Below are 27,318 nucleotides of genomic sequence, written 5' to 3'. Positions count from 1 at the left end.
AATTAAAAGATGTTTTATTATCAATGCATGTTTGGTTTCAGTGGAACAAAACAAAAAGGTTGTGAAAATAACTAAATTCATGCTTATTCTACAAGACATTCTCTGGACAAAATTATTGGTACCTTTTAGAAGTTGTAAGAAATAATTGATTTGTAGTGATACTTTACGCAATTTTAATTAGTATTACAGGTGTTTTCAATCTTACAATCACTCATGCAGACAGTTTAAAACATGGGTCTCAATCTCGGGCTGATATTTTATGGCCCCCACCTTGATATGAAAGTTTAATGTTAGTGCGGCCCGCGAGTTTTATATGAATGGCACTTTACTGTTTTGTGTGTGGAAGGTCCCTTTATTGCACAAGCTGGAGCTGAACGAACCTGCCAATCACAGGGGTATATGACTGTTTCACAACAACTATGCTATTTATACAGAAAGAATGTGCGCTGAGAATATGCGCACCTCAGGCTAGATTGAGTCGTTATTTTTGCTACACAGCTTTCAGTAAAATTCAAAGGTGAATTATTAAACCTTATTAAAGCATCATTGTTTATTTCAGCATCATCTCTCTGTTAACGATCACTTCATTTTGTTTTGAAGCACTTAGTAAAGTCCGTTTCAACACAAGCTCTATCAATAAATCATTTATCATTCTTCTGATGTTTAATAATGATGACTGACACTGGTGACGGTTTGCAGAAAAATGTGATGAATTAGGGGTAAAGTCGTTTCAAATATCCACAGCAGCCGTGCGTAATGATCAGCTGTTGGAGAGCCTGTGCGTAATTCTCACTGAGGTCTGATGAGCGGAACGGACACAACTGTTGACGTACAAACGGAGGTTTAAAGACCTTTACATCCATTTTTGGCTCACTGTGACAGCAAATGAGGCTCACAGCGTGTGACATTAAAAAAAACAGAACCAGGTGCATCTGCGTCTTTATAAGTCTGGCAGATAATAATGTATGTGCATATTTCTGTCACATAATGCCACGTTGTGAAGTGAATTAAAAGTTAATATATACGTTTTCATGAACACATTTATGTTTATCCGACAGAGATCATAAATACAGAGTGTAACAAAACAACGTACAGCTGATGCTGCTGTGCCACACATCATATTTGATTTGACAACACCGCTAGCTTCGCAGCGCCCGCTGCATCCATGGAGTTATTATAGAAAATAAAAGCCAATAAATAACGCCTCCATGGCTGCAAACCATGGGATAATGGTGTCCCACTGTCCCGGCTTCATGTTCTCCACGTTTGCTCTGCAATGATGTGACATTCACGGACAAATTATTCGAAAAAATCTTTTGGGTGAATGGAATGTATTGAATCATTTGCGGAAAGAGATTTATTCCTCAAAACATTTTACTCCATAGTAAATGCCTTGCTCAATAAACATTATAAAGATATTTCTTATGATGCCATTTGTTTCACTTGTTTCTATGACGACGTTTACAACAACAAAAGCACGGCGGGTAATGAACAACCCGGTAGTAGTCGCCTTTTTTGCGCCTGCTATTCTAGCCTGCGTCTGCTAAGCTTTTTTTGTGGAATACCTGATGCGGCCCAGCCTCACCCAGACTCTGCCTCCAGCAGCCCCCAGGTAATTTGAGTTTGAGACCCCTGGTTTAAAAGGAGAAAATTACTCACTCTGCTGTTTTCTGCCACTGTGTGCATCACACTGAACATGGATAACAGAGGGAAAGCTAGAGAGTGGTCTGAAGACATTAGAAAAAAGGTAATAGCCAAGCATGTCAACATAAAGGTTACAAGAACATCTCTCCAGAGAGCTTGATGTTCCTGTGACCTGTAAAGAAGTTTAAAGGCCCATGGAACTGTAGCCAACATCTCTGGACGTGGTTGCAAGAGGAAAATTGACCTGAGATCAAACAGAAGGATTGCTCGAATGGTTGAGAAAGAACCGAGGAAAACATCAATATAGATCCAAGCTGATCTTCAAGTTCAAGGTACAGTAGTTTCAAGTTGCACCATCCGTCACTGTCTGAATGAAAATGGGATCCGTTGTTGAAGATCCAAGAGGACCACACTTCTAAGAGGGAGACACAAAAAAGCCAGACTGGACTTTGCCAAAATTCGTTTTGACAAGCCACAGTCCTTCTGGGAGAATGTGCTCTGGACAGATGAAACAAAATTAGAGCTTTTTGCTAAATCACACCAACCCGATGTTTAAGGAAGAAAAAAGAAACGAACACCATACCTACCGTGAAACATGAAGGAGGCTCAGCGATGTTTTAGGGTTGCTTTGCTGCCTCAGGCACTCAGTGCCTTGAATCTGTGCAGGGCACAATGAAATCAGAGGACTATCAAAGCATTTTGGAGCGAAACATACAGCCCAGTGTCAGAAACCTGTGTCTTAGTCACAGGTCTTCCACTTCCAGCAGGATAATGGCCCCAAACATCAAAAAGCACCCAAGAGTGGATGAGAAGAAAATGTTGGACCGTTCTGAAGTGGCCTGCTATGAGTCCTGATCTGAAACCCACTGAACATCTGTGGGAACAGCTGAAACTTGCAGCTGGGAGGCGGCACCCATCAAACCTCAGAGAACTGGAGCAGTTTGCGCGAGAAGAGTGGGCCAAACTACCAGTGGAGAAGTGTAGAAACCTTATTCAGAGTTACAGAAAGCACTTGACTGCAGTTATTGCCTCCAAAGGCTGTGCTACAAAATATTAAGTTAAGGGTATCAATATTTTTGGCCATGCCATCTTCATTTGTTTTATTGTATTAAATAATATGTTAAGTTGTAAATCAAAAGCAAAGTTTCAGTTATATTCTATGTGAAATTAAGATGGAAGATGGATACCATATACTTCTGTCAGTTTCAACTTAGAGAGAAAATAGTTGTTGTTTTTTTAAAAAGATGGGAGGGTACCAATATTTTCAGCCACATCTGTACAAACAAAAGTATTCAACTTAAATTATAGAAGACTGAGAAAACCAGCAAACATTCACACATTTGAGAAGCTGGAAGTTGGCATTTTTGCTGAACAAATTGCTTAAATGATTTAAGCTCTGTGATGCTCTTGTTGTCTGGCACCATCTTGGTTCACTTCAGGTGGACATTTAGTCTGTTAATGATGTCTATAATTCAATAACAGACTCATTAGTCAAACATACCGCCAATACAATGCTGTTGTCACATCACTACAGCAGCCGTAATCTCCATATACTTGACGGCATCGATCAGACACACACAAACTAGGGTTCAAGTAAGGTGTGATAGATGTGGCAGAATGATTACAAGATGATGTACAACTGAATAGACGTTATGAGGATCTGAGTTCAAATGGGGAGCAGGGCCATGTTTGTGTTTGTGTGTGTGTGTGCGCTTGCAGACTGTCTTCCTCAATGATGTCTGACCAACAAATGAATAATGGGAGACAGAGTGGTGTATAATTATATGTATTTGTATTCATGGTAAGAGGAATTATAGTGATGGTGCACAAGCAGAGTTGACAGCAACTTTAAATCAAACCAGAAATAGACAGACGTTAGACAAAAACTCAGACCTGCATGACGCTCATACACATCGAGTACTGGCTGGATTTATATTGGTGAAATACGATGTACTTTTTAAAAGAGCGAGGCAAAGTGCTTTAACTTGCAAGTGAAATGACGAGGTGTTGAAGGCTATGAGATCAGAGTTAAAACAAGCTGCAAAGAAGAAGCTAAAGCACACATACCAAGTACAGTCAAAAGCTATATGAGCAGAGGGGTGGTGTATTAAGTGGAGAGTCTAGCCTTCAACTAGATGATCTGGGTTCAAATCGTTGGGAGGCATCTGGCTGCTTTAGTGTCCTTGAGCAGCATATACATTCTGCGGTCGACCCTGAGCTGAACTTCCAATGAGAGGAGTGTCAATGAAGAGTGTCTCTCAAAAGATCCATAAAGCTTCATGTTATATTACCAGTACACACATTTCAGTCAATCGATTATATAAAATCATTATTTCATTTTCAAACATCTGACTACAGCTGCAACCATTAGCCAATTTGTTGATTGAAAGAAAATTAATTATTTTAATAGTCGATTAATCATTTTGAGTCCAAATTCTCTAATTCCAGCTTCTCAAATGTGAATATTATCTGGTCTCTTTAGTCTTCTGTGATAGTACACAAAATATCTTTGCGTTATAGATTTGGTTGTGTGACCAACAGGGCTTGCGTGTGTTGTGTGTTGTCCTTCAGTGTTGCTGGTTCCTGGTTGGTTGGAGCTGGAGGTCATCAAGGAACTGGAGGCAGGAGGCCACTGTCTCCAGGCTGCATAAAACCTGCACCATTCTAGTAGTCCGGTGGCTCCCTTTTCCCTGGCACCACGTCACGTCATGTTGGAGTTCTTTTGATTTTATTTATAGCTTATTTGGAATTATCTTAGTTAACCTATCAGCATGTTTTCCCTGACAGCTTCATTTGTTAGAAACAATGCTTTTGTTACATTTGTTAAACTAAATTAATCTCTATTAAATAAAATTCCTTTCTTATGATTAATCCTTCACGTGTGCTTCCCTTATTTGCTATGGTCTCAGAGCTGCGGCATAACAGTTGTGACAAAAGAAGACATTTGAGGACATCACCTTGGACTTCGAAACCTTTTTTTCACCATTTTTGGACATTTATAGACCAAATGACTAATCAATTAATTGAGAAAATAATGGTCAGATTAATTGATAATGTTATATATGCTCAACAGTAAATAAGAAAAATTATTTAGAAAGAGTGCATCAGTTTCATAGTTTGTCCACCAAAGAGCATAAGCAAGGTTGTTTTTCTGACTTCAAAATGTGTCAGGAAATTAATGACTTTGTTATAAATTATATTGCATTGTTAGTATAATCTTAAACTCTCCACCACCTGTTCCAAACCTGAAGTCTAATGTGATGGATATGTCTTTGTTGTTTCCGCTCTTTGTTGTTTTTGTGACCTGAAGTAGCTCCTTAATGTGTTTCGTCTGCATTATGACACAATGTCGAGACTGATTTTGCTTCTATCCTAACAGCTAAGTAGACGGGTTTTATCAGAGTAAAGGTGATATTGTATGCAATATAGCAGTGATACCTAAAGCTACTGATACCTACAGTATAATGCCTGTGTGGGTCATCTAAACTGGCTCCTTTCGTGTGTGTATGGCCACTAGGGTAATGTGAATGTGTATAAAATTCTACCACATGGTTTAGAAGCCTTCTGAGAAAAAAAGAAAGAAGGCAATTTATTGAGGTCTCATGATTACAACTTTAACAGCAGATACATCTAATACAATCCAGGCTGAGGGCTCTGTGGTTATATGTCAGAGTGAGAGAGGGAGACATGTGAGGGTCATTAGGTGGGCTCAACGAGGAGCCTGTGGGCTGACAAGGGTGAATATTCTATATGACTCTCTCCCTGCCTCCTTTTCTAACTCTCTCTTTGGGTGTGTGGTTAAGGGAATACAGTGGTGTCACTGTTTACCTTTTTGCCAGGCTCTATCATTTCTCTGTGAAGTGAAAAATACCAATACTTCCTCTAAGGCTCATTCTCAAAACAATGTACAATTTATTTGAGTTTCATGAAAACAAGATAGCACACACCCTACAAAAATATGTTCAATCCAGTCAACACAGATTCAAAATTCATTTCAAACAGCCTTTAAGAAAGTTTCATAATACTGCTTGGAAATCTTAATAGGTTTAGGAGTTTTATAAAGGACTGTGTTCCTGTCAATAATCTGAAAAAACAGAAAGATCAGTTATCATGTGAGACCATAATTAGCTTTACATATTATAGTAAAACAAAAAAAGACAGAAACATACTTAAACCCATGTCAGAGTGAAGCAGGGATATAAAAACAAACCTTATTTGCTGTTACTGTAAATAGTTTAATACAGCCAACTGCATTTTACAGTAGAGGTGCCCCTGCCTCACCTGAAATACAGAGAGCCATATAGTATGAATGAAATATGAAAAGTATGAATCAAATATAGAATGATAAGTTATGTATTTAATGAGTGAGGCGATTGTTTAAACCATCATCTAGTAACGTTGATAAGAAGATGAAGTGTGTCAGGATCTGTCGGATTCAGCTAAGTGATCAATCAATCACATCGTATGTAATAATTAATCAGAGCAGTGCATCGCTGCGTTTGGAAAAAAAGCACGAGGGTAGAGATTAAACAGTACTTATTGAAAAACGGATGCAGAGAGTCAGAGATTGAATACACAACCACAGATCCAACCAGAGGTCAGAATGAAAGTCAGGTAGCAAAATTTGATACAGCTATCACAAACAAACCTTTCCAAATGTCTCTCTCTCTCTCTCTCTCTCTGCGTTATGGCAGCTCTACTGTGTCTCTACCTAATTCTAGCCATCCACAAAAATGTTGGCATAACTGTGTACAACACTGCCTTAAATCTTTAAAACACACAATAGTATGGAAAAAATGCAAGTGACACCTAAACTCACTATTTATATAAGAAGACAACATGTGCACCGACTATGGAGAGTAGCTCTCATGTTAAGCAGCTAATGTCATTTCCAACTGGCCCCAGCTTGTCCCAGTTACTGAAGCCGTGTACTGTTTTATTTGCAGGGACATGCACCCATACAGCTTTATTGAAAATACCAGATTCAAAAGGGTGCCACTGACCCTGGAACTAAGATAAACAATGCAGAGTCTGCAACATTTTAGTGAACAATTCATCCTCCTTAAGGACTGGCTAAAAAAAACCCTGGTCTCTGCCCTGGTTCTGACCTGGATTTAATGTAGATCTGCAAGCTAAGTATGAATGCACAAACATGTTTTTTTTGTAAAAACAATGGGAAGACTATGAAGACCATAAATTAATATATTACACCTATATGTATCGATAATACAATTTCATTATATATTATTTGCAGTAACTGAGGTGACATTTAGTCCACTCAGCCATAAATTCTCTTCCTAATCACAAAAATACTGAAAACAAAGTCTAAGTTGTTGCATTAACTTTCCTTAAATTAAAAGAATAACAAATTCATGACAAAAAAATGCACAAATTTAGACAAAGTCTGGCACATAGTAGGTCTGTACAGTAGGTATTGTGGAAATGATGACTAAGGCCCTAGAGATACTGGACAGCAGTGGATGTGCGACGGTTCTGTACATATTACATTAGGTGTCCACACACATGTGCAGTCGGAAGGCTTGTGGGCATCTACAGATTTAAGGCTACAGACGCTCCTGGACATGAGCAGCTGACAAAATGTTTGTCACACAAATCTTAGCAGAAGCCCTGTGATACTCAAAATGTAAAATATAAATTTGCCTTCAGGGTTACCTGTGAGCAATAGTCTAGAATGAATAACAGTTAACCACAGGCTGAATGATGTTCAATTTCCCATCTCATTCTTGAGGTTTTATGAGAAAAAAATCAAGAGGGTACTTTTACTCAAAGTGCTTTACAATACTATGAATGCTGGCATTTCCAGCACACCCATCTCAGTTTCAATGATGAACATTTTTTTTTTAACAAGAAACAAATTGAACTCATTTAAATGTGCTGTGTAATAGCATACACTGCTGCCCCCAATGATGAAACCTGGGGAACTCTACGAATTGGTTTTCTTCACATCCAACCCACAACAGCTCAGAAATCACAGTGTTTAACTGAATGAATGTTGCACCTCAGAGCTACAATCCAGTCCATTCTTTGTGTAAACCTTTATTTGTCCAACAAAAAATCCCACTACAAAAACAAATTAGAAAATCTGATTTGCTGTGCACAATACAGACAGCTTGTTTCAACATAGACAGCTGAGATACATAATCAAGATAAACATTTAATACTAACAGGCACAAAAACATGGGGTAGAAAAAATACTGTTATGACTGAATGAAAACAGACTAAAGCAGGTAAAACCACTGAAAACACTTATGCAAAGCTGCGTCATATATTAGGCTGCAAATCAATTAGCAGAATTAGCCTACCCCCTATATACTGCACATGTCCCTCTGGATGAGATTCATTATTTAGCAGATTGCTTGACAGATGTAACACAGGTAATTTGGCATCTTCTGAGCTTTCTTAGTCATCTCATGTTGCTTTGAAAATACATACCAGATTACTTACTGCCAGACCTCTTTAACTGCTGACAAATTCTGCTAATTGACTAAATTAATTCTGCATTCAACCTCATAAGACCTTCCTTTGCTTGTTACAAGTTAATGTGTGTGTGGTCGTAACTGTGATTACCTCAACGCTTTCTATGAAATGTTAACACTACTTTGTCGACCTCCCGCGTGTACTAATTGTGTTTGAAGTCTTATATTCATCAGGACTTAAGATGCTCATTTTCAGCATTGATCATAGTTCATTTTTGTTTCTAAAGGGACTGAGTCTAAAAGTTGATTTTTCTTACTCCAATCTAACCTGACAGGCCTCTAGGACTAGCCATATTTGCGATTATGTCAGGTAGATACACCACTGATACAAGGTAAAAGCAACAGTTCAGGAAGTCTTTGTAAAAACGCAGGAAATCAATATTCTTTCTTACTGGGGATTTTTATAGAGGTCATAATACTGGATGTGGGAACAGCCTCTAGTAATACACTACAGAGAACTGTGGTATTGTGCATTATGGTGCTTGGAGGTGGAGACAGTGGTCTAATATATAATGTCTCCTCATTCTAAAACAGACTGTACAGTAGACTGAACAAGCTGCTTCTGTTTGTGCAAACAAAGTTTAGTTTTTAGCTGAATTACGGGCTTGTTGTTGGGGATTTTTTGTGTTTGCATGTGGAAATCCATCTGGCCAATGAGAAGTCTAAAGCAGAGGACAACTCATTAGAAATCAGTCCTTTCAAGTTTCAAGGAAATTAGAGCAAGAGGAAGTTCAAGACTTCTCATTACTTCTGTTGGTTTTTGTGGAAATTCAACATCTTTTAACCTTACCCATAGCAGTATTTAATTAGAATTCCTCAGGTCAAACGCCAAGTTATGTGCAAGATGTACTTTTCTACTAGTGTTGCACTTTAAATGATGATAATATGTTGTGGAGTTTTGCTTCCTGGGAAATAAATTGTGCTTTTATAATTGAAGGCGATTTTGGGCATCATCATAAACACATCATTATAAACTAGGAAGCATAGAAATCAGTCTGGAGATTTGATAATTTCAAGGATTTGTAGTACTTATTAACTGCTGCATAATAAGGATTATATCAGTGCAGTGTACAAAGTGTATTGGGGATACCCGACGGGATTAAAATCATTACATGTAAAGATACCTGCAGTGCTAGTCAAAGGTTTGAGCCTCCGAGCTTATCAATTCCTTTGATCGATGCCAGCATGTTTTTCTGACAGTTGCACATCACAAAACAATGACATCAAACTCATGTGTCTACACTCCTGGAAACTTGCAATAAGAAGGAGTTATGGCGGTAGGACTGAGACAGCAAATAAAACAGACCCAGAACAACCAAGAAGACCTGGTGCTGACCCGGCACTGTGACCGGGCTGGGCTGCAGGGAGAGATGCAGTTCTGTCAGTCTGCTAACCGAACTAACTAATGGACAGCGGACCATCAGCTGTTACCAACCAGGAGTGACTGGCTAGCTGACAGGCCACTCGCTCACCACGCTGCAGTGCAGTACAGTAATAATGAGAGAACTCCAAACAATTCCTTCTGTGAGTATAATCACTCGCTCCAGCCTACTGCAGAATGCCTACTCTGTTTCTACACTGTGTTCAGACTCAGAGATAATAAAAGAGATGTGTTGACGCTGAAAACCTGTGTGGGCCTACTTTTTTTCCACACAGAAAACTGATCAGGAATCAATGAGGGAACTAATAAAGAATCGGACTGATGAGCAGAATCGATAATGCCACTGGTATCAATAAAAATCAATTCCCAATCCTCGTCAAAAGTTTACTGGTGGAATTTCATGCTTTTTAATGCAGTTGTGTTGTGCCGAGGTAGTGTTGATATACAGCAAACAGCCCTATTCCACTACTGTAGTAATCCATATTATGTCAAGAACCGCTCAACTAAGTATAGAGAAACGACAGTCCATCATTACTTTAAGACATAAAGGTCAGTCAATCCGGAAAATTTCAAGAACTTTGACGGTTTCTTCAAGTGCAGTCACAAAAAAGCACTATTATGAGGACTGCCCCAGGAAAGGAAGAGTTACCTCTGCTGCAGAGTATAAATTAGAGTTACCAACCTCAGAAATCACCAATTAACAGCCCTCAGATTGGAGCCCACATCAATGCTTCCTAGAGTTCAATAGACACATCTCAGCATCAACTGTTTTGAGGAGACCGCGTGAATCAGGACTTCATGGTTGAATTTCTGCAAAGAAACCACCACTGAGGGAGATCAATAAGGAGAAAATTGCTTGGGCCAAGAAACAAAAGGAATGGACATTAGACCACCAAAAATCTGTACTGTCTGTACCATGTTTTCAGTCAGAAATCTGTACCATGTCTTTGTGAGAAGATGAACAGATGCTATTTGCATGCCTGGTTCCCACCGTGAAGCATGGAGGAGGAGGTGTGATGATGTGGGAAGGCTTTGCTAGTGACATTGTGGGCGATTTATTCAGAATTCAAGGCACACTTAACCGGCATGGCTACCACAGCATTCTGCAGTGACACGCCATCCCATCTGGTTTGCGCTTAGTGGGACCTTGATTTGTTTTTCAACAGGACAATGACCCAAAACACACGTCCAGGCTATGTAAGGCTGTTTGACCAAGAAGGAGTGTGATGGAGTACTGCATGAGATGACCTGGCCTCCACAATCACTCGACCTAAACCCAATTGAGATGGTTTGGAATGAGTTGGACCGCAGAGTGAAGGAAAAGCAGCCAACTAGTGCTCAGAATTATGTGGTTACGCCTTCAAGACTGTTGGAAAAGCATTCAAGGTGACTGCCTCATAAAGCTGGTTGAGAGAATGCCAAGAGTGAGCAAATCTGTCATCAAGGCAAGCAGTGGCTACTTTAAGGAACCTAAAATATGACCGATATTTTGGTTTGTTGAACACGTCTTTATTTGTTGTTGTTTTATTTTATAGTTTTGTTGTCTTCAGTATTGTTCTATAATGTAGAAAATAGTAAAAATAAAGAAAAACCCTTGTATAGGTAGGTGTGTCCCAACTTTTGACTGTAGCTATATGTGTGTACTTTAATGAATGAATAGTTTCCTCTGTCCATATGTACTGTGTGGTGTCTTTTGTCAACTGCCCTTTTTTATTTTTTGGTCTTTTTGGTGGAGTTTGGGATGCTCCTCGAAACTCGGTTCTGAATTGGAATCAGTTTTAAATTAGTAGGAACCCATTAAACCCAGTATTTTCAAGGTTGGTTCTTTTATCAGTACTTGAAAACACCGAGGACTGAGTTTAGTGGATCGTAAAATATGGTTTTCGTGTAATTTATGATCACACTGCCATGCAGTCTTGCCTTTGTGCACATGAACACACACACACACACACACACACACACAGAGTGGGCAGCAGAGCTGAGAGGCCGCGGTGGAGAGAATGACACTGTGTGAAGTGAAAGATTAATTTTACTCGAGTTGACGATGACTATACTCATTACTGTATATAATACGGGCTGGGCCTTTGGAAATTTAATGGGTTTGGGTCAGCAGATATGGAGACGATTTCTGTCAAAGAATCAGGACAGGAGAGAGGATCCTCAGGTCACAGGATTTATTGTAGACAGTGTAGTGGACATATATACAGTATGCCAATAGCAGGACACTTATGAGGGTGAGCATGTGGTGTTCTGGTCATTCATGCACAACAGTGGGAAAAACTCGAAAGTGTCCAGACTTTGCTCCTCTGCATGCAGTGAGTGCAGACACTGACTAAACTAAACTAAAAGTTGTAGATTTGATAAAATAGTTATTTATCAAAACACCACAACAGGCATACATTTGCAGAAAAGCAATATTCTAAATTTATGCCTGCAGTCTCTACCACCAGTATGTTCTATACAGCTATAGCATGCTTGTTAAGGCCAATTGGCATCCACATTGGTCCATGTGACTCAAGTACTGTCATCCACCCATGTCCGCAAAATCTGCACGGACCCCTCTGCGTGCAGCTCAAAATGTGTGACTGCTTGGACTATACACATAGAAAATTTGCCCACTGTGCATGTGCTAGAAAAGCAAACAAGAACGCCTGTCTCGTCTACTGTATTCATGTTCTGTATACCTAGTCTCATTAAGCTGTTTTTTTTCTTTTTTCGGCTTTTTAATATTGTCCACCAACATACAGGAACTCCTCAGCTGCATTCAGACTGAAAACAGCCCTGTGTAAAACAATACAAGGGGTGTGTTGGGGTGGGCTGGTTGCTTAAAACACCGGTGATACAATGAAATACAATTCAGCGAGTCCGGTTGGAAAGGCTTATCATTATTATTAAAGGCCTCATAAGAAAAACACTGCAATACTTACAGACTGGATTTTACAAGAGGAAAGTTATCATGCTGCAATCCTGTTTACTCGTACATACATGTGGAACGCATCTGTGTCTGCCGGCGCCAGTCTGAGACAGCAGCCCTGACTCTCCCTCTACCAGCGGTACCTGACAGGCAGTGAATCCACAGTAGCAGTAAGAAGGAAATGACAGAGGGCACGGTGAATGAGTGATGGTGACTGTTTTCTATGTTTTACATGTTTTGAAACTTCAGTCAGCGTTTTAATGTGACCTAAGTTAATCTAACCCTAAACCTTAACGTCAGAAATACTATTTATTTAATGTCGAATTTTACATTTGTCTCCAGGGAGTTATTATTGAGTTTATATGGTGACTTTGCCGTTGTAACCATTGCTGTTGTTACTCTAAAAACAATATGTTATATTTAAAAAATCAATTCATTCTAATCCTTTTCAGAATTTATCATTTTTTGTGCACAGCATTGATATAATACCAGACTGATAAGGAGTATTGATAAGAGTAATAGTATCAATAAAATCCTAACGATAATCATCCATAGATGGAGAGGAGGTGTGTGATGGTAGGAATAAGGAGTACACCAACATTTTGTCCACAGTAGAAAAAGCACAATAAGCAGGGACAATAACATCATCATTTCCTTGAAATATCTTTTCCATCAGCCTTTATTGCATCTTTCCTCGCTGTGTGCCCCCGTTAGGCACTGATGCAGCAGTGTTTTTGTTCATGTTCACACAAGATTTCTTTTCATCAAAGGCACAATTTTCATCTAAGTCACTTACTGTAAAGAGGCAATGTCCAGGCCTGAAACAATACTATGTACATGTACAGTATAGCACTGGACGGGCTACAATTTACTCTAAAATATTAACAGTCGTGATTTATTTTATTTCTACTTTTAGTGGCTTCAGGTGGCAGTTTTGTAGTTTTGGTTTGTTCTCTAGTGTTTTACAGTTGGACTGTATTGGGTTTGAAATTAGTTTTGTTGTGTGTATTTAGCAAACTCTGAGCTCCACACTTTCAGGCATTTGGAGCCCCAGCCACAGCTTTACTAGCCCCTTCTGCCTGTTTTAACTAGATCTATTAAGAAAAGTGGCACTTTGAATAAACAACCTTGTAATCAGAATGAGTGACTTCACTTTTTTATTCAAGTAAACCTGCCCCCTAGTAGTCAACCAACCGTTAAACGATGAGAAGAGTCTTAGTCGACCAAGTTTTCATTGGTCGGTCAGTCGCAGGAAAAAAATAACAACTTCAAACTCCATTAGGGAGCTTTGCCAAAATTAGGTCAAAACATAGTATGGCTGGACTGTGTACGACATGCTAGAGGGCATTTAAGGGACACAGGAAGTGGTGACACATGGCGACACCAGACCGAGGCGAACAATCGCTCAGTCAGTGACCCAGTCCACTGTGATAACAGAAGCACCGATTCCTATGAAAATATCTGTCAGCTTTGACATTTTCCTGCCAGGAAACCCCCTAAAATAAGAGATATGAGGATTTAATGGAACTAACGGACCCACAGGACTGAAAAAGGTAACTCAGTCTCCTTGCTGGTTGTTCCGATACATTTATTGTTGTTAACAGGCAGCTCACTTTGTCCGTGCACTTGTAAAATTGATATTCTAAAGGCTCATTATTACGGTTTTGTATTTCTCTGTAATGTAGCACAGTGTTAACACTGTTACTTATAACATTCATTGGAACTCAAACCATTTTCTGATGCCCCCAAAATATATATTTAAATAATTAAATTAATATCATAGACGTGCAACAACTAGTCGACTAATGGCTTGAACTAGCAACTATTAGTCGACTAGGAAAATCTTTGGTCAGGGGCAGCCCCGGTAAATGCCCTTCAGTTTCTCTTTAATTCATCTCCGGTTGCTACAGAAAATAAGGAAGAAGAGAAAGAAATAGAAAAGAAATGTAATTCTGTGGCTTCAATTTCCCTGTGCAGCGTACTCCTTGTCTGAACAATTTGACACTTACTTTATCCCTATTTAACCCTTCTGCTGTTCATTCTAGCTCACTACATATAAAAATCATTTTTGTTCACTCTTACTGATACTGTGCGGTGCAGATACAGAAGCCACAATGAACTGGACTTTAAAAACACTGACTTTTTTTCCTGATGGTCGGGAAATTAAAAAAGTTAAGTAATTTCTAATGGACATCAGCCAATGCGCCAATCAACTAGGCACAATTTCTGTTATGTATAGTCAAATTTCCACACCGAGAGAGGAATCAAAGAAATGGTTTACAGTGAATTTAAAAAGATCTGTAGAGTAGGATAACAAGTATCCTCTACAGGTTCAGATGTAATACTGCTGAGTCAACACAGTGCTGTGCTGAAGAAGGTGTAACATTTCTTAAATGGCCTCGGCAAGCAATTCTATGCTTGAGTAAGTACACAGGAAACCATTAGTACACCGTAAACTGTATTTCACCATATTCCCAAATGACTCAGCATTTCTATAAACGCACAAGCAATAACATGATTAATATTACAATTAGAATATTATATCATACAATAATTCTACCTCAGCGAGCGGCTGTGAGTTGTACTCTGAAACTAAAGACACTTGTTGCATTTAAACAGCTTGGATTCACACATAAATATATGAGTTTCTGTTCATTAGTGGTGGTAATAAAGGTAGTGTTGCGCATTGTGGAAATAGTAGCAGTAAAGAATACAGTAATGCTTATGCCTCCTTGTGTAACCGGAGCTTCAGCTATTGCATAATGTGGATGTGAATGTAACTATCTAACTTGGTCGGCTAAAATGATGAAATAAAGGGCAGAAACACAAAGTTGCTCAACTGGCCCTTCACACTTAGTAAAAAAAAAAAAAAAAAAATCAGTAAGGCATGCAGGCAAGCGGAAGCATGATGTAGCTAGATAGACATACAGTATACATGTGACAAACAGTAGATCTGAGAATGCACAACTGACAACAAGTAATGGCAGAAAAAAAACAAAAGAAAGCAACCGCTGCAGGTGTGTACATATCTTTTTCAAAAACACGACATCCCAAAGTCTTTACTCCTCTGTTTCCGACTTGTATACTCAGCCTTGTTTACCCCTTGCTCCCTTCCTTCTCTCAACCAGCTGTGCAGATAAACAACAACGCGCTCAAGTGGAGAACAGAAACATCCCCAATGGCAGCTTGGGGTAAGAGCTCTTATAATTATACTACAAAACACTGTCTTGCCGTCTTCTGCCTTGCTGCCATCCCTCCCTTTCTTCTACTCTTCCTAAACTCTGCTACTCCCCTCCAGTCTCTGCCGCACTCCTCGTCTCTCTCTTGAATTTTTAACCACCGTGACAAACAGCTTAAGAATCATTTTTCTCGTCGAGTTTTGTGATGTGAAACATAGACGTCTGCTCACATCATCCACATCAACTATCCTTTCCCATCATCACCTGTCTTCTGTTCTTCAATAATCTTCTGTCCTTGCTTCCTTCATCATCTGCTGTCTTCTCTTGCATCACTCATTTTCTTTCCCCCTCTTTGTCATTTCTCAGTCCCTGATCTGCCCCCCTCATCACTGTCTGGTAATAACAATTGTCTCCTTGCCACTTTTCCATCATCTCTAGTGCCAACGCTGCGGCGGTTTTTACCATATCCTGCATGTTCCTGCATATGCTCCAATCAGGTGTTTAGTGGCGATACCATTCACCATTTACATGGCATAAGGATCAACTGATCCAATACCTGACTGGCTAATTACGGTTCCTAAACATTTTTTAGAAAGATAACACAAAAAAAAACACTTCTTTGCCTCCTGGAAGTGTTACACCTGCTATTATTGAAGTTAAAGCTCATTACTCAAAAATATTTCCATATCACTATGATTTATTTTAAAAGTGATTTTTTCCATCATGCTACATTCTGTTACATTCAGCAACTGTGTCTTTACCTTAAAAAATGCCGGACAGGTCTCCCGACCCAGGTTATGGCGCTCTGAATGATCACAGGTCAGCCTGGTAAATCACGCTTTCACACACCTGGTAAGAAAAGTCAAACTGAAGGTCACATCACAGTGTCTGTTCTGCCATTGGTCCATCTTTTCTTTCCACTGGACTCCAAAGACTGTTTTCATTTAGAAAAGTACTTTGAAATTAACTGTTAGCTCTGTTAGCTCAAACACCTTGTAGCATGCTAACATAGGCCCAGATTGACGATTGGCACAAGCAGCCTGGAGATACTGCCTGAGTCTTTGAGGGGCTGGACAGTAAAATAAACTGTCTCAGACACCTGCGTGGTAGATAGTGGGCAGCCATGACGGACTGGGCCGTGAAAACAGTGTTTGAGTAATGCTCACTAGCTTGCTTTGCCAGTTTTAAGATTTATTTATTTTTCGATAGGTAAATTTAGGGCCACCAATCATATCACTTGAATTATGACCAATTGCAATATCAGCTGGTCTCTCTTCCCTAAAAAATGCCCTTGAGTATAAAACTTAACCACAAATACATCAATAATTCACAGAGCAGAGCATGTTTAAATCTCCACTTCCAGATGTAACATTTTAATAGAAGAATTATGCTCTACCAATTTATAATGGAGGAAAGTTTTGACAAATATTATGTAAATCACTGCAGGCAGTTCCACTGTAATACTGCAATAATACAATAATAACCCCACACTCTCACTCAAAAACTATGCCTCTTATTACTATATTGACAGACATCGACTAAATGGTAACTGTGAGTTTAATATAATAGGGGCGGCTGGCTAAAGCTTTTGTCTCGAATTTGCTTCTTTATTTTCCAGTTTCTTTTGCTTCTCTTTGTTGCATCTATCTTCAACTTGCACACAGAAAATCAAACCTTATATTGTCTTTGTCTAGTTGTATAGTTTAGTGATTTGGGATTGACGATGTGTGCGTTTGTGTGTATTTAGTTTTATCAATTTAAACACAAAGTCATGTTCAGCATATTCAATGTCTAGTTTTGTTTTCCTATTCCTTGTGATATTGTCCATCACAGCCTTGTGTCCCATAGGAGCAAAAGACAAGGTTGATCATGCTTGTTTAGGCTGGAGTGCAGTGATGAAGGGCTGCTGTTAAAAAAAACCAATCAGAAAAGAATTTAACACATCTTGTCCTCTTCTCAAGTTTCCATCAGAGAAACAAATAAGGTGCAGCAAGAAATATACTGTAGTTTATATTAGTAGAGTGCATCTCTGCTGGAGGTGATTTTGACTGCAGCACGCAGAAAAGTAAAGCACTTGCTTTATTTGTGCTTGCAGTCTGTCTATTATTCTCATTTTGGTACTCCATATTCCTTGCAAAAGTCCACCCTTTCACTTTCCAGAAAAAAAAAGACCTCTATCCCCTTTCTGAGCACATTGTTGTTTTTTTCCAAATTTAAATCACTTTTATGCCCACAGAGAACTCACAATCCAGGGCAACCCATTTTTTTGTCCTCCCTCTCACTCTGTTTCTCTCTCTTGACTAATAACTCATCTCTGCCCGTTTGTTTGTTCAATTATTTTGCTCATTCTTTCATATCATCTTTCTTTTTCCTGTTTGCTTTTTATCTCTTTCTGCCGCTCACTCCAGCCGTCTCTCTCTCTCTGTCTCATGCAGGTTATTTCTCCTCCAGGAGCCAATCTAGCTGTGATTGATCCACTCATCTCTTCTGCATTAGAGTGCCAGAGGAACAAACCATAGTATTAACAACACCAATAAAACTGATGACGGTAATAAAGAACCACACAAGCATTATCAGCGCTGTTGATATAAGTAATGAAGAGAGAGTTTTCATGGATGAATCTTACTTTCTGCCTCACTCTCCCTCTCTCTAACTCACACACACACACACAAATAATGCATGCATAGTATACACACTGAGGAGAAAGTAAATTCCATTTAACAGGGCAATTTATGTGATAATTGGGCCATAACTTTCTAATTCAAATTATTAATCAAAGTAGCCTGAATTATTGTGGCTCCCCAGCATCAGCAATATTCCCAGGATCCCCCTGCTGCCTACAAAGAGCTGACAGACAGGAAGAACATTGGAAAGAACAAGTGTTATTGAAATGTCATCCAATCTTCTTGTCTCAGCATTTTACTCATTGGGTCTTAATCAATAGAGTTCAGGTCATGATCAGGGTCAGCCCCATCATCAATTTGACTGACTGACATATTAATCCCTTAACTATTGGCAGTAACAACTAAGGCCTTAAGACAAATAACTGTATATTGTACATTTGTGGGAAAGGTTCAATGGAGGAGTCCCACCACACCTTATGTAGACAGCCAGTTAGCAGTGATATTGTCAGTGTGAAACAATTACTGGACATGTTCTATCTCACCTTAAAGCGGCTCAAATCAATATTTTTTTATAATAACAATGTATGAAATGAAAACATGTAATGTGAGAGGTGTAGCTCGTAGTAATGAACCTACACAGAATTATTACCAGACTCTGCAGCTCCCTTGGGTTTTTGGAGCTTCAGCTCATTGTTTAGCTGTCAGGCTGTAACTTAACTGTTTTGATTAACTCTCAGCGCTGTCATTGTGTAGTTTTCGTCTGCAGCGGGGTTTGTTTTCAGAAAAAAGGCTTTAAAATCTCACCATATACTACCTGCTCAGCACCAAATGGCAACATTAGTTTGCGACTAGGTGGTGAACATAGTGGAGCATTAAGCAACTAAAGAGCCAGATATTTGCCTCTTGAGTTGGTAGAGACCAAAAACAGAGCTAAAAGAAAGCGAATATTGGACCTACATTCTCCAGATGGCCAGAAACACGACTCCAAATAAATGTTAATGTTGCTCTATGACTGCTGGGCATGTAAATTAGAAACTGTTTACTAACAATTTCGTCATATCGACTTAAAAGGTGATATGTCAATACTGTGTTCACAACTTGTCTCTGCTGCCCCCGAGTGGCAAAAATCTCCGTTATAGCAGGTTTAAAGTGTAAGATCTCGACTTTCTTTTACATCGCTAAACAATGGTCTAAAATATACACAAAAAGAAAAACAATACAAAATATGCAAAATCTTTGACAATTGTTTAAGCAACAATAATCATTAGTTGCAGCCATAACATTATAATGCGTCATTATGACAACACATGAAAATATAAAAATCAGTCTGTAATTTTTTTTACTACATTCTTAAAAATGAAGATCCTAAATACATTTCCTTCTTATTCTCTTCTGCATCTTTCAAACAGGCTTCAATGTGCCCCGACTGACAAGAACAGGTTTTACCAGATTTACAGGACTAACCTTTCCACCTATTGTAATTTACCCTGCAAGAGGAAAATGCACTCAGATTAAGTGACATTTCAGTGCCAGTGGAGTACAATGGAGCACAATGAACAAAAGACTGGAATCACTGTCACATAGAGGGTTAGGGTGTATGATATGACTAAAATCTCATATCCTGATAACAATACATATCACAATATAGCACAATTTCTGTAAATTCAAATAATAAATAGTTCCTGGTCTTTCCTCCATCTTTCCAATGGATTAAATTACACGTCCCTCTGCTGTGTGGAGCACACACTCAAGGACAGAGAGAGTGAGAGCAGAGAAGAGTAGCAGGACCATAAATGACAGCAAAATGCAGTAGAGACTCTCACACTGAGCTGGAATGAAACAAGTGCACATAAATTAGGTAAATAACACAAATAAACATAGTCTCTACTGCATTTTGCTGTCATTTATGGCTGTGCTACTCTCCTCTGCTTTCTGTGTTTCACCACAAAATCCTACACACAGCGTAGCAGAGGAGAGACAGTGACACAGGTGAAGTACTCGAGATGATGACAACTACACTCTTTACATTATTCTAAGGGCATTAAAAGCTTCAGAAGAGGAATTTATTAATGTAATTCGCACAAAATATGGACAGACTCCAAATGACAAAAATATTGCCATAAAGAGTGTGATCTGTGACACAACAAAATAAACGGTAGAGCATAATATGAAAGAATAGATGTTTTTCTATTGTCACACGATATATATCCTCATATCGCACAGCCCTAGAAATACCTGCTCAATATTATGCAACATGATAGCCACACTATACTACCTCAATGTTCTCTTTTTGTTGAGACTACTCTTTAACTTTGCTGAATCAGCTCTATGGTAATTTCTGAGGCTGTACTTTATAGTGTTGTATTGGACTACATTATTCTGAAAGCTATTTTTCTATTTCATTTACAGGGTTCATTTTCATTTCATTTAAGAACTCTACCCTTACAATGTTATATAATCCAATAGAACACCACAACTGAAAATTACATCTTTGAAAATTTACATAAAGCTGAATCGACGCTTCTTTTACACAGTGTCAAGTTTTACAATGGTTGTATATATTACATCATGTTGGACTGACTTACAATCTTCAGAGGTTCTGGTCACTCAGTCTATGGTCTGGTGTTTACGAATGCTGTCCAAAGTTCAAAGTCTTTCAATTCACTTTCATACAAATAATCTATAGAAAACAAGAGCTCCTACACTAAATATCACAGTCCATTTTTGCCTTTTGCCAAATTGAAGGAGAACATGGCAGTACAAAGTGTGAATATCTATAATCATACACTCCTGAAAATGACCAGAAGCCACACAAGGAAAAAGCTCATACAGTTTTGTTCTCTCTGTCTGTCTGTGTGTGTGTGTGTGTGTGTGTGTGTGTGTGTCTCATTCTAATAGAACGATATCATAAAACTCCTACTCCTGCCCTGCAGGTAGACAGCCCTAGCATCGGTGGCACTCAGATTGATTTGACCAATAATTCCAGCAACAGCTCATTTAGCTGAGACCAGAGTCTATGCTTCCCATCTGTCGCCCACTCCCTCACCTTCAGTCTTTCTACTTCTGATTTCCTCCGCCCTTATTTGTGTGCAACTCTCAAAAGCACTCAAAATGAAAGACTGCAGGATTAAAATAAGACCAGGAAAATTTAGGCTTGTTGTCAAACCCATGCGTACTTTATGCAAACACATGCAATATGAATGCATAGACTAATGCATTTTTAATGAATGTCATCAGAAGGCCAAATGTGCTCTAAAATGTGATATTAATTCAAGAGGCAGAACACTATGAGTATTCAACCTGCCATTTCAACAGCTCAGAGTGATTAAGATGTTACATTATGACACTCACTGTCATCCAATATTTCAAGAAAGAATAGGTTTATGCTGTGTTACATCCTAAAACTGTGACATCTGCAGTTAGCGTGGAAAAGTTGGCCCTTCATTTCCTTAGATAATCCACACAAAGATTTAACTTGTTTGAGACGATTATAATTTTAAGAGGCTTAAATAACATACTTTTGCATCAACATGCACTCTTCCTACACCTAACTGGATATACACACACCTTGCTGTGAAATCACCACTCTTTGTTTCTGATTTTCACACTGAAATAAAAACACTTCTCCTAACCTATAGCCGGAAATCAGCTTCTGGATAAATCTGATACTAGAAAAAGGCCAAGCGATTACAAAAATGTGTTTCATTTAATAACTACACTGCCTACTTTTAATAGTTGTTAAAAGCTTTTTGGTTTTGAGAGGAGGTGAGTCACTCTATTATCTACTCACTCACCATTGTTCGGTGATTGGTCCGGTGTGTATCTGACCAGGCAAAAATAGCTTTTGAGGCAGTGTAGACTGGCTTTGTGAGGCCAGTCACCAATCTAACTACACTGAGAACAAACAGGAAACACTGACAATGGTGACAATGGTTACTATGGTGACTGTACAGAATTGTAAAATATCACTCACCACAGCTTTCGATAATGTGTTCCTAATTTTAGCACATGTGGTACTAGGCCACAGGAACCAGGGGATGGCTGTCTTCTCTGGGTAAAAACAGTGACAACAAGGCAGGGGATATAACATCAAACAGCAGCTTGTGGTCCACTGAGAAGGTCTGAACTGCTGTCCGTCTAAGAGATATTAATTATGAATCTGTTGCTTTCAGCATCAGAGCTCCAGTTTACCCAAAAGGCCACAGGCCAGTGACCTTGATATGAACAGATATACATTCAAGTGTAGCGTTATCTACTTTTATTATTAATATCTCAACTCGTGGGGGCACCACCCTTCTTTTATTGAAGGGAACACATATGTTTAATTGATCAGTCTCAAATTAATTGTAAGTTCTTTTCAAAATAGTGAACTCTGTCTGCTGTGATCAAAGAAACCACAACTTCTTAAGATAAATTAAGACATTTATTAATGTAGCAATACGTCTTAATAATACATGATAAAGAATAATAAAGTAAAACAATAATAAGGCCTTTAAATGAAAGTAGGAACTTCAAATCATTGAGAAAAAGTGGCTAAAAGTGTGGGACTTGAATCTAACGTAACATTTAAGTTATAGCAACAGGAATCTAAAGAGCTTAAAACTTCATTGATCATAAACAATTGAGTTTTAGCCATGGATTAATAAAGAGAACTAGATACAGGAAGAGCGTCAGGCTTTGAAGCAAATTTGACATAGCAGCCAAACCGTGTAATTACAACGTCACGTGACGCACACTGGCCCAAAAAGACTTTTCCCCATAGACTTACATTGTGAAAGAGACGTCTGTAAATCAGCAGATACATTTTTTTAAAATGACGCGAAATGACTTGTCTCATTATGAGAATTAAATCCATTCGGTCCGATCACATTTCAAAAGCTGCTCTGGAGCCGCTTTTGCTTAAGATCACGGCAGGAAACGAGTCCTCATGACTTAGCTCCGAAGTGACGGGGAAAACAAGCTGCTGAGCGAATGAATCCGACAACAGTATGAAGGACAGTGTTGTGGAAAGATCTTTGTGGCTGCAGTGTGCAGAAGTCTTGCTGAAGCGTCGTCTCTCCCTCTCTGTTTCGGAGTGACGTGAGCTGGTGTTTAATTTAGGCTTTAGACTTGTTGTAGATCTCGGTTGGGGTCGGATAAAGTTGATCTAGCTGCTCTAAGTCTTTCATTGGCTAGAGTAATAACTTTGGTCGGATCGACTCCTAAAGTAGACTACTGCATGTTAAAACGCGGGGGTTCCTTGTTATAAAAATATAAAAAGCAAAAATAACTGAACTTGTCAAAACTGATTAAAATTTTGCGTACAACAAAAGAAAGAGACTTCTAAGGAAAATTTTAAGAGAATACACATTTCATGAGCTCAGAATATGGGGACCAGCCCAAAGGCACGGGAGACGCCTTCAGCTTTTTATCAGTTTCTGAAGTCTTGGGCTATTAAAAAGTTACTTGTGCCAAAGTTCTAATGACTATTAATTTTCTTTGTTCTCCAAGAAAAAAAAACTGGTGTTACTGAAATGGCGGAGTTATGATTTATTAATCCCTATTCTTTGGGAATTAAATTTAGGGTTAACGCATAATCACACTTCAAGCGTCACCATGGCTCACCTTCATGTCAAAATTGTAGATACCAGTTTATTGTAAGACTATTCAGAAAACAAAGTTCAGCATTATTTCTTAATTCCTCATTCAGCATGCCATTCCTGATTAATCTAACTATTGAGCATACTACTATAGTGAAGTAAAATTAAAACAACAATTATGTGACTGGAAACATACATTTTTTGTAGTGACTAGATTAAACATTCAGTATTATTACCTGGATTCAAACATAAATTCAACAGAACTCTTACTTCATAATATAAAAAACTTTCTATGACTTGTCTAATTTAACTATCAAAATATAATTTGGCTAATACTTGTACATGCAAAAAGGTTAGACAGTTTAGGTCATTTTAAACTTAAAAATCGAATGCAGTTCATTTCGTGTACAAAGACTTTGCTATAACAGTCAACAGGGGCAATGTTGTCACATGGTGAAAAATGTAATAAAATTGAATTTTAATATTTCATTAATGGATTATCATACAGCTATCAAAGTTATATCATTATTCTGGAAATCTTATGTTAAGTACCATTATCTGGTTCAAGTAATGATCAGGTCCTTGCTTCACATTAATTTGGGCACTGGCTTAAAGACAGGGCTGATAGGGAATCTCCCAATGCTAAGTCACTAAGGAATGCATTCCCACATTCACTACAGTTCATGTGTAGATAAGCGAGATCCAAAAAAAGAGTCTTAACAGTCCAGCAGTCCTGTTTGTGTGGAGTTATCTAGTCCTTTCTCCAGTTCAAATGACCCTAAAGGTCATTTATGCTTTTAGTTTTTCAAGAGTTTTGACACAGTGTTTGTTTCTGGTCAGTGTCATGTTGTCAGACCCCCACTTGAGCAAAGAGGTCAGTTTGTGTAGGTCTTGGGTCAGACACTCACCCCATGTCTCTGTGGAATTCAAGAAAGGTTTGTCCCTGAAATAGGAAAACAAGTCTGTCTTCTTTTCTCAGGAATAAAAATACTATTTCAAAAAAATTAAAAAATGAGCATGTGAACGAGAACATGCTGCAAGAAATAATAAATGCATACAATGTGTTCATCTAGATTTGAGTTCATCTAGTTGTTCATGCTTCTGTGTGACACGTGTAAAACTGGAGAGACTTAGTTAGTTACAATTTCAACTAAATTTTGAGTGTTTTTCTTCTTCAAATCCCCAACATGGGGATTGTTTACCTCACATTCTTGTCTGGTCCTTGTCTTGATAAGGTGTGCTGAAGCGAGTTAAGTGTGTTCAAGAGGAAGAGGGTCGAGAGCAGGAAGTGTTAAGGTGCCAACCCCTGAAGAATGTGACTGTGACTATGAAAAGTGTTTTTTTTTTCTCCACACTGGAACAACTTGTATACAATGGCTCTCTCCTCTGTTAAATGCAAAGTGTTTATATAAAAAATGTGTCACTGTCCAAATACTAGTTTTGTTGGTCAGACAAACACCTTCATTGTGAATAAAATATGGCAACATTATTTGAATGTGCTGGTATTTCATATTTAGGATTAATTCATCAAGAAAGACTGTCTCTCTAAACCAGTCAGCGAAGGTCACAAAAGCTTGGTAACGAACAAGACAGTAAGTTAACATAGTTTATTCAAAAGACATATTAGTACCATTGACTCATAACTGAGCAGTTAATTCTCCAGCAGAGAAGGGTAGTATTAAAGTGGATGGTACAACATCGCAAGTAAATAGCTTTCTCAATTTTGGACATTCCAGCTCTCTGTTCTCTCAAAGGTCAGCACTGTCTAGGCAGTTTGCTAGTGGTCAAAAAGATTTATTTAACCACAAAGTCAAATTTACTTAACCCCCACCCCCACCAAAGTGAATCTGCTAGTTGTGGCAATTCCCGTGAAATAAAATGATGTCACCACAAATTTTGCCATTTTAAAGAAGTAATGTGTGACTGGGTTTAACAAATTCAATTTCTTAAAAAAATGACTGCAGCTTTGTAAACAAGTCTGAAGAGAACACTCTTAGCTAGAAATTTGTCATACCAGTTTAAAGTGTCTTCTCTGTCTACCTAAGAATACTAAGAATCATTCATTATTATGTGATACTTGCTGACACTGTGAACGGAGCCTTGTTACCATGCTGTACAGACAACAAAATCCTCCAGATTGGTAGTGTGGTTAGTAAAGTGAAGTGAACTGAAGAGAGGAAAACTAATGGTAAGACAAAAGACTTTGTACACATAGCCTCAGAAGGTTCAGTCCCCAGGCTCCTGACCCCCAGCCAGGTCAGAAGCTGATCCCAGCCAGGTCAGAAGCTGACAAGAGGCCATTGAACAACAGTGTTCACAGATGCTGAAAGATAATTATTGTTACTGCAGTAGCAACACCTACAAGGACAGCTATAAAGGGGAAAAGACGACGTAGAAAAATTGCAAAAAAATAAAGCCAAAAGAAAGGGTCTTAAATCAAAAAGGCCCTTTCTGACACTTTGTTTGGAAAACAAATTCCCACACAGGCACAGATATTTCCTGTAGTCCCACAGCACCTTGTCAGACTCGCAGAATCATCTGGTGCTCTATCTGAAGATAAAACAGTCTACCAACAATCCAGATTCACACATCATTTACCCAAAGCAGTATCAAGCAGAACACACAGGTAGGTTAGATGTCTTTCAGTATCATATCAGTCTTTTAGTAAAATGTTAGCATCAATAGATCAATAGATGTCCTATACCCACATGTTTGCAAGCTCGCTTATAAATATTCGGGGGCAAAAATATCTTCTGTCATGGAGACTAACAACAACCATTTTCAAGCTTTATTTAACCAGGATAGATTCACTAAGCCAATACTATTTTTTCAGGAACGGCTGCTCCACACTCACACAGTTACACATTACATTACATTCACATCTGGATACAACTAGTAAGGGCATGTGCTGCTCTCACTGCCTCTTTATAGCAATAATCAATAAGTATATAAACAACAGCATTGTTTGACTGATTTGCCATCAATGAGCTGAAACTCCTGGGTAATTTTGTGTGTATAATGCCATGGGAACTGGCAATCAAGGAGGAAAAATCCTTTTGTTGTTGTAGCTGTGTCATAAGTTTTGACTAATGAAGCAAAGGCTCAAAGTCTTGACACTTGGTCTAATTGAAAGCTTGTTTCTCTGTAAAGAAATCTGAAAAATTGACTTCTTGGCTTTGCAATTGTGCAGTCTACAGCTTGCACCAGAACTGACAATTGGCTATTCAGCAGATTTAGTAAATTTAATCGGCTAGATGCTATTTGGCTCTGGCAACATCTTACGCATGGGTTGCGTCTTTGTGCAATGATACAGTATGTCCTGGAGGTTTAAAAATAAAGACCTGAATCATCTTCTCTTTTGCAATACACCAATATCTTCCCAACAATATCACAGTGACCCTCCACTGAACAGCTCACCCAAACAACTGGGTGAAAGAAAGCATGGAGTGAACAATTCCTGCAAGAAAACAGAAAACATATGATTTTCTGAGGATTTTTTT

General features: G+C 38.6%; 1 protein-coding gene across 18 annotated transcripts in view; it reads right to left on the bottom strand.

Moving 5' to 3' along the window:
- gpat2 (glycerol-3-phosphate acyltransferase 2, mitochondrial) overlaps nt 1-27,318 on the bottom strand; it is a 143,429-nt gene that overhangs the window by 40,561 nt on the left and 75,550 nt on the right. For 12 of the 18 annotated variants that reach the window (XM_044375743.1, XM_044375739.1, XM_044375731.1 and 9 more), the window contains 2 exons: nt 16,377-16,464; nt 12,508-12,579 (listed from right to left, as the gene is read on the bottom strand). The exons of 5 other annotated variants lie outside the window; for them this stretch is intronic. In XM_044375743.1, the coding sequence (XP_044231678.1) occupies nt 12,508-12,520 (13 nt within the window). In that variant the 5' untranslated portion in view covers nt 12,521-12,579; nt 16,377-16,464. The remainder of the gene's footprint in view (nt 1-12,507; nt 12,580-16,376; nt 16,465-27,318) is intronic. One more of the 18 variants, XM_044375801.1, reaches the window with a different exon arrangement.

This window comes from Thunnus albacares, chromosome 2 (assembly GCF_914725855.1).
Source record: "Thunnus albacares chromosome 2, fThuAlb1.1, whole genome shotgun sequence".
NCBI lineage: Eukaryota > Metazoa > Chordata > Actinopteri > Scombriformes > Scombridae > Thunnus > Thunnus albacares.
Note: the sequence above shows the minus strand (reverse complement) of the source record. Positions and strands in the feature narration are given on the sequence as shown.